An 18291-nucleotide genomic window follows, 5' to 3' on the forward strand; every position below is an offset into this window, starting at 1 on the left:
TCCTTTTTTACTTCCTTCTGTAACAGCTGTAAGTGTGTTATTAGCATTAGGAAGAGGTTTAATTTGTGACAAGTCTAACCACCTGGTTCTGATTCTCTCAGGGTCTAGTTCCACTAATAAGGAGGTGGGAGAATGACTTTTCACAGGTGGATAATGATGCAAAGATTCCTTGTACTGGGTTATGCACAGAAATATTATATTGAGCTACCTTCTGATCCTGCTGAAAAATAAATCTCACTCAAATATTCAAGGTTTTTTGTGTGTTGCTGTGGCCAATGATTTTGCAATCAGAGATGTAATTAGCAAGAAATTTAGAATACAAAAAAAAAAAGAAGATCAAAGATGATTGATTCATGAGAAATTAGGACACAGGACAGGGAGGAGGGGAGCGGAAGATTCCCATCAATGATATCAGTCCTGTGACTGGGAGTTTGGGATAATGTAGCAAATGATGCTCAGGAAGGGCTTTTTTTTTTTTTAACCATGACAACCAATTCTTTGACCCAAAAAAGGTCAGACTTCAGACTGAAACTGTTGTGCTTTGGTAAGGCTGAGTAAAAATCCAGCAAGGCTCTCAGTGCAGCACTCATAATCTCTAAGTGTGAGTGCTGATCATCACAAGTACATCGCAAGGACATCATCATAATATTGGACCAAGACTGAATGGGAACACTTAGAAATCACAGGAGCTAAAACGTTGGCCACAACACCATTCAAAATGGACTGACTATCGCATTAACCTTGGGACAAAGCATACCTTTTAGCCTTGAGTCCAGGCATACTTCTGTTTTTTTTTTTTTCTTTTTCAAAACAAAAGCATAATTTGGCCATTTGTAATGTCAAGTGAAATACAAATTGTGTGTGTGGGAGACAAAACATTTTTGGAGGGTTAGCTACAATAGGGTGAGTTTGGGACATTGGGACATCATTTAAAGCAGTATACAGTTATGGAGGGAAAAAAAGTACACCCTCCTTCAATTCTATGTTTTTATTTATCAGGGCATAAATAACAATTGTGTGGTCCACAGCAACTTCTATCCACAAACCACAGCAGATTTCAATGTGTAGTCATTCCCCCCCCCCAAAAAGTAAACATTTAGAGACCAGGTAGGAAAAAATAAGTACAGCCTATAATTCAGTAACATGTAAAAACTTCCTTCAGGAACAATATCTCGAAGTAAATGTTATTCTGCAGGAGTCTCTCACATCATTTTGGAGAAATCTTAGCCCACTTTTCTTTACATCATCGCTTCATTTCATTGATGTTTCAGGGCATTTGTGTATGCACAGCTCTCTTAAGATCTTCACATTGAAGAAGAAACATCTCACCACAGATGCTTTAATACACTGTAACATAAGAAGAGCATGTTGGATGCTGAAGGCAGCAAACAAGACAGGTGACTGGGTCCATCTGAACATGACTGCTGACCAACTTCATTGCTTCATGGCTAAATTTTGTTCACACTTTATTAAACACCTCCAGGATGATGATATAATCTCCAGCATTTGCCCACAAAATAAGGTAAAATGCGGCATAACGGTTTAGTGTCCAAACCGCAAGAGCTGTACAAATCTATTCATGTAGTTAATAAAACAATGCTGTAAAACATAATGGAACAGAAGTTATTCCATATTGGGTAAAAACAACCAACCAACCCAGAAAACATCCACAGGAACTTTGCCATGTTGCTCTGGGGGACGTCCCTGCGACATACATTCGTCGTCCTCTTTATTAGGAACATGTGTACACCTGCACAGTCTTGCAGTTATCTAATCAGCCAATCATGTGGCAGCAGTGTAATACATACAATCATGCAGATATAGGGCAAGAGCTTCAGTTAATGTTCACATCAAACATTAGAATGAAGAAGTGTGATCTCTAAAGTGTGACTTTAACAGTGGCATGGATGTTGGTACCAGATGGGCTGGTTTTCACACACCTAGAGTTTACGCAGAAAAACACAATTCTGAGTGAGCAACAGTTCAGTGGGTGGAAACGACCGTTTTTGGCTGACAGGAGTGGAACCTGATGTGGTCTTCTGCTGTTGTAGCCCATCCACCTCAAGGTTAGATGTGTTGTGCATTCTGAGATGCTTTCCTGCTCGCCACGGTTGTACAGAGTGACTTTCTGAGTTACTATAGACTTCCTGTCAGCTCAGACTAGTCTGGTCATTCTCCTCTGATCCTCCCTCATCAACATGGTGTTCCAACCTGCAGACCCTCCACTCACAGGATGTTTTTTTGGTTTTCGCACAACTCTTAGACTGTTGTGTGTGAAAACCCCAGGAGATCAGCAGTTTCTGAAACACTCAAACCAGCCCATCTGGTACCAGCAACCATGCCACAGTTAAAATCACAAAGCTCACACTTTTTCTTCATTCTGATGTTTGATGTGAACATTAACTGAAGCTCTTGACCTGCATCTGCATGATTTTATGCATTGTGCTGCTGCCACCTGATTGGCTGATTGGAGAGCAACATGAATGTAAAGTGTACAGTAAGAGCTTGAGTGTGACACTTCTCAGTGTTCAACTTGGCCATTCTTGTTGGAGTGGAAGTAAAAAGTTATCCTGCAAAGGCTACCTACAGCAAAAAACATGGAAGAATGAAAAGAAAGTATTGTTTCCACTGAAGAGAAAGTGACGTAAGAGAAATGCAGTTGAGGTTTTACTCTTCAGTGGGGCACATTGTTCTAATGTCACAAATGAAAAGCATTAGTGTATGTATATTGCATTTCAAGTTCGGATAAAGATCATAAGAACTCCAGAACTAGTCTGTTATTTATTGAAACACATGCAAAGTTAAAATAAAACATTTTTAGCACAAAACAGACAATTTTATGCAAGATTCAAACAATTAAATCAGCCCTGATGGTTCCAATGTAGTTATTTTTGGTAATACAGCACTACAAGTAAATGCAGAATTGGAAAGTCCTTAGTTTGAAACAAAGACCATGAGTGGAAACTTGTTTCAACTACCAATTCATTGGACATTATTATTATTATTATTATTATTGTTAAATTATTATTCCTATAACAGTGTTTATTATTAGAAAACAGTAATAATGATGAAGGTGATGATGATCATCACAACGTCGGTCACTTGGCACATCAGGCAAGCTGCAATGCACTGTGGGTTGTAAACATTTCAGTATTATTCCCTGAATAGTACCTATAGCTCAAATAAGCAAATCTGAGTATGGGACATTCATTCTAAGAACCAGGACAAAATGTTTAATCAAATAATCCCCCACAAAAATACTGTGTCACATACAAATGGAGATTATCCCAGAAGCACTCTTTTAAACCAATACAGGGCAGCTGCATTCCTCCTCAGCTGGATCATGTGGTGATGTAACAGAGTATACATTGTTAGTGGATGTTCTGGTGCCATGAGGCCTGGGCCTGTTGATTTTGCAACAGTCTGTGGAGCTCCTTGAACTGCTCAACGGTCTGGTCTTTCAGATCAGGGTTGGAGATCTGGAGGCGGATGCTGTCTGTGGACCACGAGAGCTCACCGGAGAACATCTCTGTCAGGATCCTCGCCACTACAGGCACGACCTGAATGAAAGGAAGGGGGATGGAATAGGAGGATACAGAATTGCTTTGAATACAGGAGAGGTCAACTTAAAATTGGACTTATTCAACAATCATTCGTTATATTCCATCAATTATCATCGGAGAAACATAATATCCCAAATCAAATATCCCAGTCACTGTAACTTAAGGACTACTAGGCATTTTGAAATGACCTAGCTGACTGGAAAAGTCATAACACAAATATTCAACATAAAGATGTTGCACCTTTAGAACAGATTAAAGCTCACTTTACCTCACAAGCTAATGCTGAAATAGTACAGCAATCATACACTACTTTGTATAGTTAAGTGTTGATTGCTTCCTAAAGGGATCTATTTAGAACCTTCTCCTATTCAGAAACTATCTATTGAAAGAGATTTACATAGTTCTCCTAGAGGATCTACGGCCCTGGAATCAGGTGATCTACCTGATCCCTGTTAGTCAACACTTTTAGGAGAACCTGAATATTAGAGCCTAGTGTGTTGGATGTAAACTTTCCAGAGTGGGCATACCTGCCATAAGGGTTATATAATTGACTTTTTATTTTATTATTATTATTTTTTATATAAAGAGTGCCTAATGCAGTGTCTAATTACCAAATATGCACAAATTAAAATAATTTCACTTTTCACTGTTTAAAATTATTTAGCAGTAAACCAAAAGTTCCTGTGCTTTGTCTAGCAAGATTTCTAATAGAGACTGCATGTGTGTGTAGGTTACATTCATGGCTGGACACAAATGTAGTTGAAATAACTGGATTATAGGGTTCCTTCTGTTGCATGTAACCAAACTAGTCAGTGCTGCAGTGGATTAAAAGTTTATCCCAAGAGCTACGAGAAGAAGGCCTGGTTTATACTTGCTTTTAACCATGCATATGAAAGAGGGCTACGTATCTTGGGTTCATTTGGGGCATGTCCAAAAAATTTTTACGTGATGCAAGCTAGCAGGTTTAACCCATTTCAATCATCACAGGAAAGGATAACCATTACCCAGTCTGTGCAGCTTAGTCAGCTCTGCCTGATCTGTACCATTTCATATTCATTTGTTTGGTTATTTCTGAATGGAAACACCCTAGCAACCTCCAGGAAAATCATTGCAAACACCTAGCAACACCCAAGCAACCAACTGGATCTTGGTGCATCCACCTAACACCACCCTAGCAACTACCTGGAATCCCACAGCAACCACCTAGCAACCATCTAGAATACCAGAGCACCTACCTACTGTAGCAACACCGTAACAGCAACCACTTGGAATACCACAGCAACCATCTAACAACACTCTAGCAACCAGATGAAATAGCATGGCACCACTTTGCAACTACCTGGAATACCACAGCAACCACCTGGGATAACATAGCACCCACCTAGTAACACACTAGCAACCAGCCAGCTGGAATAGCACAACTAGCAACCCCTCAGCAATCACATGGAATAACAGAGCAACCACATAGCAACACCTTCATTATCAACGGTACCTAGAAAAACAAGTACAGTCACATTTTAAGAATGTTGGTACCGACTTGGCACCAAAGTATCGGTACTCGTGACGTCCCTACCCTCCACACAGGATATTTTTTATTTTTCACCATTCTGTGTAAACTCTAGAGACTGTCGTATGTGAAAATCCCAGTAGATCAGCAGTTTCTGAAATACTCCATCCATCCATCTTCTATACCGCTCATCCTTATCAGGGACACGGGGAACCTGGAGCCTATCCCAGGGAGCATCGGGCACAAGGCGGGGTACACCCTGGACAGGGTGTCAGTCCATCGCAGGGCACACAATCACATACACACTCACACACCCATTCATACACTACGGACACGTTAGACATGCCAATTAACCTACCATGCATGTCTTTGGACTGGGGGAGGAAACCCCCACGGCACGGGGAGAACATGCAAACTCCGCACACACAGAGCCACAGGAATCGAACCCCCGACCCTGGCAGTGTGAGGCGAACGTGCTTCTGAAATACTCAAACCAGTCAATCTGGTAAGAACATCCATGCCACGGTTTACGTCACAGAGATCACACTGTTTCCTCATTCTGATGTTTGATGTGAACATTAACTGCAGCTCTTGACCTGTATCTGTACGATTTTATGCATCGTGCTGCTGCCACATGATTCTCTGATTGGATAACTGCATGAATGAGCGGGTGTAAAGTTGTTCCTAATAAAGTGCCAGGTGAGTGTACAGTAGTTAGCCTTACACATACACACATGGTAAGGTCTCTGGAACCCAACTTTTTGTCCAGTGTGATCCCTCTCCTCTCCCCCAGGTGTTTCCACAGGAGATGGATGCTGCCGCAGGTGGGTGTGTCCTCTGAGGTCTATAGATACTTGATTAAAATTCACTGGACCTATTTCTATAGCAAGAATGGATGTCTTGACAAAAAAACAAATCATGAGGTAAAAGAAATTATATTAGGGATCGTGTTATAGCACACATGAGGGGGAAAAAAATGTAACAAAAAAAGGTTCTGAAGAACACAGTGACATTCCATTTAAATATGATGGAAACATTCAAAATAACCAAGACAGCCACACTGTGTGCAAACAGATCAGAAAGGATTTAGCAACAGAAGTGACCCCAAAAGAAAGGTCAATCTAAAGGAACTCCAGGGGTCATGTGCGAAGATAAGAGAACCTGAAAGGAGGACAATCATCTGTGCAGTATTTCATTAGGCATGATGTTTGAGTGGCCGGACGGAACCCTGTTTCACTGAGATTTTTGTCAAAAAGTATCTAAAGGACTCTCAGACCACGAGAAACAAAACCGTAGGAAAGCAGGCACCACGCCATGGCCATTCAATTCCTACAATAAAGCAGCGTGGTGACGTGTGTGGGGATGTTTCACAGCACTGGGAGACATGTCAGGATTGAGAGAAACATGAATGGATCAAAGAAGATCCTCAAATTATAGGTGCGCCAACCTTGTAGCATTTTATTCAAGACGACTTAAAGGAAGCATCCACCCTGAATAACCTGCATATCGATATTTATAATCAAATAGTGATTTTCAAGTTTGCAAAATATTTAGTTGATGATTCAATTGAGAGTTTACTTTTATGGTTTAAACTTTGTCAGAGTTAGTCCGTTCTCTCTTTGATTAACAGTATCCTATATTACCCACAATACTGTTTGACTGCCACCTGATCGTGATTCCAGGACGAATTCATCTCTACCTAAAGGGACTGGTGCAGCCCTGGTTCTGGAGTATCCCCTGTTCTCTACATTTGAGAGTTTTCTCTGCTTTTTAACTAATCAGCACATTAACAGCCGTTCCAGAGTTGAAGTGTGTGAAGCAGGGAAAGCGTTAAAATGTGCAGGAGAGGGGGTACTCCAGGACCAGGGCTGGGAACCTGTGCTGTAAAACAAAACAAATGAAAGTGCAAATGTGCACAAAAAAAAATATCAAGGCCCTCCAAAAACAAAACACTGCTTTTCTAAACTTGACCACAGATCTTTTTCCATTACAATCAGCAACAACAAAACAGCACTACACAATCAATAGTTGTCCGTTGAGTTCATGTATTCTGTACATGCTTGTCAAGTTGTAACATACAGCACTGAACTAGCTACAAAGGATTTATTCTTTTGTTTGCTAGTGCCACACAAAACGTATGCCTCTAATCTATTCTCAAAACAACAACAAAAAAAAGTTGGTACTTTACTTGGTTTATATTAAATTGTTAAATTTTTCTTTTTTTTTATTATGACTCTACCAGTCACAGGTCAAAAACTCAATTACCCAAAGATCTTACAAAATAATCAAACATTAACAAAAGGCTCTGGGATCTCTGTGACCCAGATTTTCTAAAATACTACAACCACTGTTCTAAAATAACAGATAGACCAGGTAATAAATGAATACCAATATTACCAGGAACTGGCAAAATACCACTCATCATGAAATTTCATTTATACTGTATATGAATGTCAAGTATTATCTATAAGACTGACATCACTGATTATGATCACAGAGACACAAACCAGCACATATTACATAGTTTGTGCTATGAAAAGAGCCTCAGCTGCTGCTTGTTTTCAGTTTGAAATTATTTTTAGCTTGGAAACTTGGATACAGATAATTAGAAACAATATATGCCACCAACACAAGCATGAAATTAGTTAATAATGTCTAGAAATAGGTTTCATAATCATAGAAATTGGCTATATGTATAATATACTGCATCTTGGGAATTCCTGAGCTCAAGTGAATTTACACACCTGGACAATTATGAGCTTCTTCTCTTTGGGTTTTCTGTCAGGCCAATCCTCCCCAAAGCAGAAGTAAATTTCAAAGGGTGGTGGAGTCGGCACCTCACCCTTCTGGTACATGATGAGTCCTGTCAGAGGAGGAAAAGACACATCAGCTTATTCATAAGGAACTAGAATTAATTATGCAAACCAAGGTGCAGATCTCGGGGTTCATGGCCATAGAGAGTTATGGTTAACTGGGATATTGTTGACAGTGGAGTGGAGGAAAGTTGCTGTCCCCTCCACTTCCATGGTACCTTTATGCCTGTGCTACATTCTACTCTCTTTTTCAATATGGCTGTCATTGCTTGCTCTGTGATACAAAAATAAGATTACATGAATACATGATACATGAAATTGAAACCCCCCAATAGACATTTTTCCCCCCCATGTGTACACAAAGATGGTGTTGAAATGAAAAAATGAAAACGCTATTTGCATTTTAATTGTCCACGTAAACATGCAACATTATCACAAATAAATAAATAAATAAATAAATAAATAAATCAATCAATCAAAGCATAATTTTATCATTTAATTTTCTTCAGCATATCAGAACACCAAACATGGTGTAACATGGTGTAGGTGATAGCCGAGTATAATTAAGCATTATAATATGTGACCCTGCTGACCAAAAATATGGCTATAAGTACGTGTGCACATTATTAAACTTTACCACACAACTGTCAAAATAATATTAAACTTCAGACAATATCAGACACCAGTTGTATTAAATTAAAGAATGTACTCTGTTAATGTAAAATAATATTTCACATATAATGCATCCAGTATGCATTAATGCAACCTAGAACTATAAATAATGCTATAATTAGTAGAGATACATTAATAAAGTCATCAGTTAGGATGCATATACAAATCTCTCATTTCCATGAGACCCTTTTGAATTCGCATTTCAGCCTGCCATACAATGCCATCCACCTCAGGGTCAGCGATTGATTGGATCTCTCAAAGCCCATCAACGACCACATTTTAATAAAACTAAATCCTCTAATCTTCAATTTGCTAAATCAGACATGGGCAAACTAGAGCCTGGACACATTTTAAACCTGCCCACAGGCTCATCAAGACAATTATTATTATGATGATGATGATTATTTTTTTACAATATATTGAGTTAATTATGCTGTTATACATATTTCTGACAGATGGCGCTGTGATGCGAGGTCTACTCTGTTCACTGTTCTATCTATTGATGGAAATTAACACTATGAACGCTGTTGCTATTCAGACACTGTCATGTCTTATGAAGAATGGATTCCAAAATACCTTTTCACTAGTATTGGATGATATGGAGTATGTTTAACATGCCAGGAGTGTTTCTTCTTTAAAAGAACATAATATTAGTCATCATTTTGCAACTAATCACGACAAAAGATTTTGCCTAATTTGAGAGCTAGCTGGAGCTGGTTTCATCCCCACTGTCTTTCCACAGTGAGAAAGAAAGCACCACCTGAAATGACACTCATGATCATTTTCTCTGATTAACTACAATAAATCCTGTTTATGGATCATCTTTTAAAAGTCTAATTCAGTGTATATAATTGTGTTTCTGTGTATATAATTTATACATATTACGTTTTCATTCGCTTTTTATTTTCATTTTGACGCAAAGTCAAAATTTTATTGTTGGCACAACATACCTCCTGCAGTTACCCAACTGGCTTTTACTTTCCAAAAATAGCTCTCATGACCATTAGCACTTGCAATCCACCCGAACTTGTTTAGGGCTCATTTCTGAACTCATTTTTACAATTAACAAACATCCTATCTATCTTCCACCACATTCACTATTTTTTTTTTAAACCTTAAAACAGTTAATACTATAATGATCAAAATTCCACTATCCAGTGTTGTCGAAGAGAAAGTGCTCCTTTTTGTGCCTGGTTCCGCTTTTTTTTGGTCTCAGGAAGTTTTTTTTTCCCTTGCCACTACACTAAAGTCTCTAACTACAAATAAGGAATCTGTAGTTTTGTGATAGCATCTGGTGTTAAAAGTACCACACAAATACAACCGATTTAAACTGAACAGCCTCTAAAGTTAAGTTATTTTAGACATGTTACAGAGTGCATTGCTACCATTTCATTTTGTACACTGAACCATATTTCAGGCTACTGCATTTTCTTAACAGTTTATTATTAATGCTGGTATAGCATAATGTTCATGGTAGAACTTTATTTCCTTATTCCAATATACGGTCACACTAATCTGCACAAATTAAAAGCTCTGCTTACCCTGCAGAAAGTTATTGAGACTGAACACATTGATCTTGCGCTCCCTTTCCATCGGGTTGGGCTGACCCTCCTCGGGCACTCCCGGCCCAGACCAGAACACTTTGCACTGGCACAAACGCACAGCATAGATGTCCTGGCCTTGGATCTCCAGGATGAGGCCACGGTCCATCACATCTAGCAGATGCTCAGTGTAGAAGCGCTGCTTCTCATTTTGGATCTCGGCAGTTCCAGGGAACAGCACCTGGTGCAGGGTGATGGGCCCAAATAGCTCCACTTGCTCCGGTGTTGGTGCCAAATTACCAGAATAAAGCCGACAGCCCTGAGGATTACTCACAGTCATAGAGCCCACGGTCAGTCCGCGATACTGGAACTTAATGTCGAGGTCTGTTACTGAGAACAAGAGGGAAGACAAATCAAAATGTAGAGTTTGTGTATAATGAAAAGCATTAATAAGTAGTAATCAATGTCTAATCAAATATACATCAGCAAAGTTCCATTGTCAAGGTAAGTAATACTTAGTGGTTATGAAAAACATGAATAACTAGCGAATATTTTAATTCTAGGTACTGTTTGTGGATACAACCCCATTCAGGGGTTAATACTGGTGGTAGTAAGATGTAGTAAGCTTATTAACATACTAAAACTAAAATCAAACTACTGTATCTGTGTGGGGCTTTCTCTGAAATGGCAACGCTGTCTCTAAGGGACAACCAATGGCATCAATTGTTATGTTCTAGGTAATACATACCATCAGCTGGTTATGCACATGCATTTAGGCTAATGGGGTTACAGGTGTTAGTTGTTTATGTCTTATCTGTATCTATATCTGTGTCTGTTTAGTGTTAAGAACATTCATTTTCACATTCAGCGGGTTAAAGGCTCTGGGTTAGTGACCAGATGGTTATAGGTTCAAGCCCCATAATCTGTAAGAATCTTATAACCCTCTCTTTAGTAACATGGCTGACCTGGTGTTCTGACCCCAACCTCCTATTAAGCTGGGATATGCGAAGAAAATAATTTCACCAGTACTGTAAAGTGTATGTGACAAATAAAGGCTCTCTTCCTTTTCTAACATAACTGTTCAACCAGACACCGTGTGGAGCTTCTATCTAATGTGACTGAGCATGTAAGCATATGGTTTCAAAACCCTGATTTCTTTCCCAAACAGAGATTACCAACTAATAATATTTTAGCTGATTTGTTAAGACATTTGCCATTTATTGAGACGATACCGAAACGCGGTTTTCTGATTTTTACCAACCCTGTTAAGCATCCTACCTAGAAACTGTTTTGCCATCACAGCACTCAATTCCAATATAACAAAACATGATACATTCTCCCAAAGTTCCCTCAGTTTTCTCTCGCTATTTGAAGACAGGCAGTGTGCAAGACCGTAACAAGGGTCAAAATTTTAGTCCAAATTAGGAGGTCCACACTGCAGAAATATGTCACAGATCACATACACCGATCAGCCATAACATTATAACCATCTGCTGAATATTGTGTAGGTCTCCATTGTGCCTTGAAAACAGCTCTGACCCATTGAGGCATGGACTCCACAAGACCTCTGAAGGTGTGCTCGGTTTATCTGGCACCAAGACGTAGCAGATCCTTCAAGTCCTGTAAGTTGTGAGGTGGGGCCTCCATGTATCGGACTTGTTTGTCCAGCATATTCCACAGACGCTCGATCAGAGGCCGAGTCAACACCACGAAATCGGTCATGTTCCTCAAATCATTCCTGAACAATTTTTTGCAGTGTGGCAGGTTGCATTATCCTACTGAAAGAGGGCACCGCCATAAGGTAAAACTGTTACCATGAAGGGGTGTACTCCAAGATTTGTGTCACATACACAATTATATGCAGTATATAACTTACAGTGAAATGAAAACCTGGCCTACTCCTCTTTCAACTGTGCATGAAATACTACATTTTTATTTTATTATCAGAAATGAATAAGAAATAAAACAAGAAATATGAACAGGAATGTGCAAAATGGACGTACAAAATATGTTGCATGTTATGTGTAGTAAGTGCAAAGTGTATTGTGCAGAGTGTCAGTGGAGTGCAGAGTGAACTGTAGAGTCTTTATGGAGTCCTAAGGGAAGAAGCTCCCCTGAGCTTCTCAGTTTTAGCAATCAGACTACAGAAGCGCTTGCCTGATTGCAGCAGGCTGAACAGACAGTTACCAGCGTGGGTGGAGTCTCTGATGATTTTAGCAGCTCTTGTACTGCATCGCCGGGTGTAGATGTCATGCAGGGAGGGGAAAGCAGACCCGGAGATGCGCTCAGCTAAGCATCACTCTGTGCAGAGCGATTGAGCATTTTCCGTACCACGCTGAGATGCACCGAGTCAGTAAAATATCTATAGCCCCAGTACAGTACGTTTTCAGAATCGCTGGGGAGATCCTGAATTTCCTCAGCAGTCTCAGATACGACCACCGTTGTCTGGCTTTTTTCACATGAGCTTGGATGTGATGAGTCCAGGTCAGGTCTTCAGAAATGTGTACTCCAAGGTATCTGAAGCTGCTCACTCTCTCCACAGGGGTCCCGCTGATCTCGAGTGGGGTGTGGTTCTGCTGCTGCCGCCAATTCCCAAAATCCACAACCGGCTCCTTGGTTTTACTGACATTCAGAGAGAGACTGTAACCACTGACGGTCATCAGCAAACTTGATGATAGAGGTGGAGCTGTGAGAGGATACACAGCCATGTATGTAGAGAGAGTAAAGCAGGGGCTCTACCTTGTGGGACTCTGGTGTTCAGGGTGATGGTGTTGGAAGTAAACTGGCATACTCCTGTGAGGAAGTCCAGCACCCAGTCACAGATGGGAGCATAAAGGCCGAGGTCCCAGAACTTGGAGGCCAGACTGTGTGGAACTATAGTATTGAATGTTGAGCTATAGTCTATTAACAGCAGCCTCACATAGTTCCCTTTGTTGTGGTCATTGTGGGTGATGGTGTGTAGGACACGAGAGATCACGTCTTCGGTAGAACTACTGAGGGGGTGGGTGAACAGAAGTGAGTTGATTATGGTCAGGGATGAAGGAGCAGATAGAATTTTAGATAAGCCTCTTAAAAACCTTCATGACAAGCGATTTTACAGGATGATGGTAATTTAGGCAAGAGGGCTTATTGTTCTTTGGCAAAGGAGTGACAACAGCATTTTTAAAGCTGGTGAGAACCACACACACTCAGCTAGGGACTCATTGTAGCTGGAAGTAAACAACTCAGCTAACTGATCAGCGCAGGATCTCAGTACATGGTCATAGCCGGCCGCTTTCCTGATTTTGATTCAGAGCTCTCTCAAACATCGCTAACAGAGCTGCTTCCTGCTAGGCTAAAGCTAGCGAGGTTATCCTCGAAGCATGCACAGAAAGTATTCTGCTCATTGGCCAGAGAAGAGTTAGCTCTCACTGTGGCGGTGGATCTGCCTCCGAAGGCATTGATTGTCCTCAGTCCCTGCCAAATGCATAAGGAGTCATTGAGTCATTGAGAAATGAGACTCCACCTGCTCCCTGTACTGGAGTTCAGCGGCTTACGCTGCACGTCGGACAGCGTAGCACGCCGCTTTGTACATGCTCAGACTGGGGTCTGCAACAATGTTTAGGTAGGCAGTATGTTTCAAAGTACACATGAATACTAGGACCAACTACCTCTGCCGGCTTGCTTTCTTCCCACAGTGCATCCTGGTGACATCTCTTCCCCAGGTAAGCGACGCACATGCACCCGGCCACCCACATGATGTAAAAGAAATTGGATTGCTGCCTAATATATCCCACCCCTTGACAGGTGTCACTGTAATGAGATAATCAACATTATTCTCTTCACCTGTCACTGGTTTTAATGTTATGGCTGATTGGTGTATATTACAACACAGAATATGAACATCAATTGCTTATTAATCTTGGTTATGTTATGGGAGTGATGGCCAGAGGTCCACAAACTATTGGACATACTGTATAGTGTATGCTCTCACGTTTACTCACACATTTATATAATAGATATGTCAGACCTTAGCCTTTAATATGTGCGTTGCATACCCAAGTCCGGTAGCAGAGCTTCTTGTGAAAGCTAAACGTAATGGCCAATTAAGTCTGTGGGCAAACCTAAACTGTTGATAGGGTCTTTGGATGCAAGTTTTTCCACCCAGTAGGCACTAAATTCTGCCACCACACTGGGACATTGCCGTTTCCATATCGAATTTATTACCCAGGTACAGGCCTTGATGTCCTCATAGCAAGGACAGTGTGTGTATAGGTAAAACAATTTAAAAAAACAAAAAAAAAAAAAAACAAAAACAAAAAAAAACAAAACACAACAACCTTCAAGAGCTTTAAACTAAAGAGGTTAAAAATAATAATAATCTGGCTGAATTTGCCTAATAAATAATTAGACATACATACAGCCTCAAATTAGAGTTAGAAATTGCAGCATAGTAATCTGAGTACATCACTGCTTGCCTTCAAGTCTTTTTGCAATAAGTAAAAGTAAGAATATAAAGAAAAATTCCATGCTTACGGGGCAGCATATGAGGACTGCTCAGCAGGTCAGAGAGGCATGTCTGCACTTGGCTCTCTACTTCAGGCCTCACCTCTGGCATAGGACTGTCCGCCATGGTGTCTGGCATGACAATAGTTTGGGGAACAGCAGATGGTGCTATGACCCTGGTTCCCAGACCACATCCATTTGGAACAGCTTCCCTGAGTAGGTGCTCCTCCTGTTTCACGGTAGGAGCTATATGGCTGTGATCAGGAAAAGCAGGTGGCATGAATGGCAGAGGGAATGTATCAACTGGGTTGGCTGGGAATGCTGGGTAGCTTGGAGGCTCAACCGTACAAGGGTCTGTCACAGAACATATTAATTAATTGATAAGTAAATCACTCACAATGAACAAATCTCAAACAAAAAATATATAATTTTGATTACATTTGTCAGAGTTTATGCTTGTCTTTATATATTTCAGTACATTTCTGTATATAATATATATTTTATTTACTATTTTTCTGTATTAGATTCATTTCTGCATTTTATATGTTCCTTTACCTATGCTTTTTTATGTTTTACCACTTATATTGTAGGCTGCTTTTCCTTTTTCTTTTTGTATTAAAAATATATTATGTTGTCAACAATTTAGTTGCCCTACAAGAGGATCAACCTCTACATCAAATGCAGCAAACTGATGCCACCACATCAAATAAACAAGTTTAGCTAGCAATTTTTTCCAGCCATTTCAGCTGAACTTCATATTTCTTGCTCTCTGCAGCCAGTGCAGGTGTCAGGCACTTACAGTCAATATAAAACCAAATATTAAATAAATCTGAATGTTAAATTTAGAAAAAGGGACTTACTGATGGAGAGGTGTGCAACATTTGGTAGCTGAAACAAACAAACAAAAGACACTTTGAAACTGTAAGAGCAAAACAATTTCACTATGTGCATTCTTTACAATCTATCTGCAAGGCTCACCTCTTCCTCATCATCCTCACACTCATCTAAAAGAGCATAAAACACAGAATTATTCAAGCAAACAAACAAACAAAAACATAAAATGATAAAAACACAACATTGAGGGTAATAGTAAAGCAACAATTTTATTTAAAATAAAAGTACACCGGTGAGCTTTTCACAACCTGTTCTTACCTCCATTTACTGACAGTTCGCACACCTCGTAAATCTTGTATGGTTGCATTGGTGTCTCCTTAGTACCATCATACTTCAGCATAAACTCACGGCTCTTGTTGAGGGCGCATCGCAGGTTGGCCTTCCACTTGGCCGGATCAGGCTCATCTACACCCTCCTGGTACTTCCCTGTCTCCAGTGCCCAGGCCTTTTATATTATATATATATATATATATATATATATAAAAAAAAATAAAAAAAATAATAATAATTCTTGTCAGGGGGCCTTGGGAGGATTGTTAACTAAATAATAAACCTGCAAAACCCATAATGGTGTTTCATAAAATCAATTCATTCAGGCCACATTCAGGATCGGAGCACAAACACAGCTAAACAATGAACACTCAAAATAGAAGATTTGTTAAACAACTTAGAACATGGCACCTTTTGTGGCAGACCACCCAATTTTTAGGTGAGCAAAAGTATAAGAAAAGACTTAAAGTAAAATAATAAGTCTTAAAGTAAAGAACACTTAATATTTGCTTGCAATAACTGCATCAAGCCTGTGACTCACTGACATTACCAAACTGTTGCATTTTTGTTTCGTGATGCTTTTCCAGGTTTTTACTGCAGCTTCTTTCAGTTGTTTGTTTTTGGGGGTTTCTCCCTTCAGTCTCCTCTTCAGGAGGTGAAATGCTGCTCAGTTGGGTTAAGGTCTGGTGATTGACTTGGCCAGTCTAAATCCTTCCACTTTCCCCACCGATTAAGTCCTTTGCTGAGACGTCAGTGTGTTTTGAATAATTGTCTTGCTGCATAATGAAGTTCCTAACGATTAATTTGGATGCATTTTCTCTGTACATTGGCAGACAGAATGTTCCTGTAAACTTCTGAATTTATTCTGCTGCTACCATCACGAGTTCCACTATCAATAAAGATTAGTGAGCCTGTTCCAGAAGCAGCCATGCAAGCCCAAGCCATGACACTACCTCCACCATGTTTCACAGATGAGCTCGGATGTTCTGGATCATGAGCAGATCCTTTCTTTCTCCACACTTCAGCCTTTCCATCAATTTGGTAGAGGTTCATCTTGATTCCAGAACATTTGTGGCACATTTCTGTATTTCTTTGTAAACGCCAATCTGGCCACTCACACCGTCACCCCTGCCCTGTGGAGGTTGTGGGTGATGTCACTGATTAAAGTTTTTGGATTTTTCTTCATAGCTCCCACAATGTTTGTATCATCAACTGCTGTTGTTTTTTCTATGATCTTAATTAGATCTTGCTTAAAAATGCACCAGAGACTGGATTTGTGCAGAGACTTGCTGTTGTTCTCCTTGGCTGACCTGTACCATGTCTAGTTGTTAGTACACCAGTGGTTTCTTTTTTGTTCCCCAGGACATTCCAAATTGTGGTATTGGCTATGCCCAATGCTTGTGCAATGGCTTGATTTTCCCTCTTTTCTCAGTTTCAAAATGGCTTGCTTTTCTCCCATACACAGCTCTCTGGTCTTTGTTGGCTTATCCTTTTTAACAACAAATGCAGTCTTCACAGGTGAAACTGAAAGTTAAAACCAAGAGTAGGTATACAGAGTTATTAATTCTTTAAACGATCAATTTAACAGGACACACCTGGGTAACAAGAAACACCTGCCAATCACATGTTCCAATATTTTTGAATGTGTGGGTTCAAATAAAAAGGTGCCATGTACCAAGTTGTTTAACACATCTAGATGTAAATGAGGAAATGAAAGCTAAAATTCTGATCTATCGTTTCATATTCATCTTTTGATCTCAAACACAAATGTGTTCAGTGTATAGTAATAGAACTGGCCTATCCAATACTTTCAGGGGGGACTGTAGTATGCAAAGGTTTTAAAGAGTTTGTAGTTTTGGGGTGGTCTTCTTGACCAATTTCTTCATGCAGCACTGAGGGAACTGAAACTTGAACCACTTTCACTTCTGCAAAGCTGTTCATGAGAATTTGGAAAACCCCCTGAAAGTAAACTAGAATGTATAGGTACTAGGGGTGTAACTGAAAATAAAAATATTATTAATATATTAATATATTAATAGATTGAGCAGATGAGTCCTAAATGAATATGAATACAGATACAAACTGTAGACTGCCAGCTTCAGACTAGGTGGGCACATTGGGATCCTGCATTATGAAACAAAAAAAAACAGTTGCATGAGGTTTTTTTTTTTTTTAAAACTCAGTTTTAACCTTCACTTTTAACATAGAGCTGTAGTGGAGCTTGTGGTGATTGTTGCCAGGTCATAGCATAATTCCCACCTTTATTACATCACAAAAACCACAGAAAAAGGTTTTTTTTTCATCCTTTTCACGACATAGTGATAGGATTCACATAAAAATAAATAAATAAAACTAGTAAAGGCTATGCCCACTTCAGGTTGAAATAAATGAACACGAAAACAAAAGTTTTGAGCATGAACCTGATATAAAATACAATTCAATACAAACACAGATGATGGCATAGTGCTATACTCCTAATAGGTACACACATTCAGTGCATTCTTTTACCGGATGCACGGTCACGTTTCTGAACTTTTAATCAACAT

At 39.7% G+C, this 18291-nt stretch overlaps 1 protein-coding gene across 2 annotated transcripts in view; it reads right to left on the bottom strand.

Moving 5' to 3' along the window:
* Nucleotides 1–2762: 2762 nt before the first annotated feature.
* The window catches only part of irf5 (interferon regulatory factor 5), a 29260-nt gene continuing 13731 nt past the window's right edge, over nucleotides 2763–18291 (bottom strand). For both annotated transcript variants that reach the window (XM_053650743.1, XM_053650744.1), the window contains exons 4-10: nucleotides 15734–15920; nucleotides 15560–15585; nucleotides 15442–15469; nucleotides 14612–14935; nucleotides 10097–10486; nucleotides 7815–7933; nucleotides 2763–3560 (exon numbers count right to left, since the gene is read on the bottom strand). In XM_053650743.1, coding sequence (XP_053506718.1) covers nucleotides 3372–3560; nucleotides 7815–7933; nucleotides 10097–10486; nucleotides 14612–14935; nucleotides 15442–15469; nucleotides 15560–15585; nucleotides 15734–15920 — 1263 coding nt within the window. In that variant the 3' untranslated portion in view covers nucleotides 2763–3371. The remainder of the gene's footprint in view (nucleotides 3561–7814; nucleotides 7934–10096; nucleotides 10487–14611; nucleotides 14936–15441; nucleotides 15470–15559; nucleotides 15586–15733; nucleotides 15921–18291) is intronic.

The sequence above is a fragment of the Ictalurus furcatus genome, chromosome 19, assembly GCF_023375685.1.
Source record: "Ictalurus furcatus strain D&B chromosome 19, Billie_1.0, whole genome shotgun sequence".
Lineage (NCBI taxonomy): Eukaryota > Metazoa > Chordata > Actinopteri > Siluriformes > Ictaluridae > Ictalurus > Ictalurus furcatus.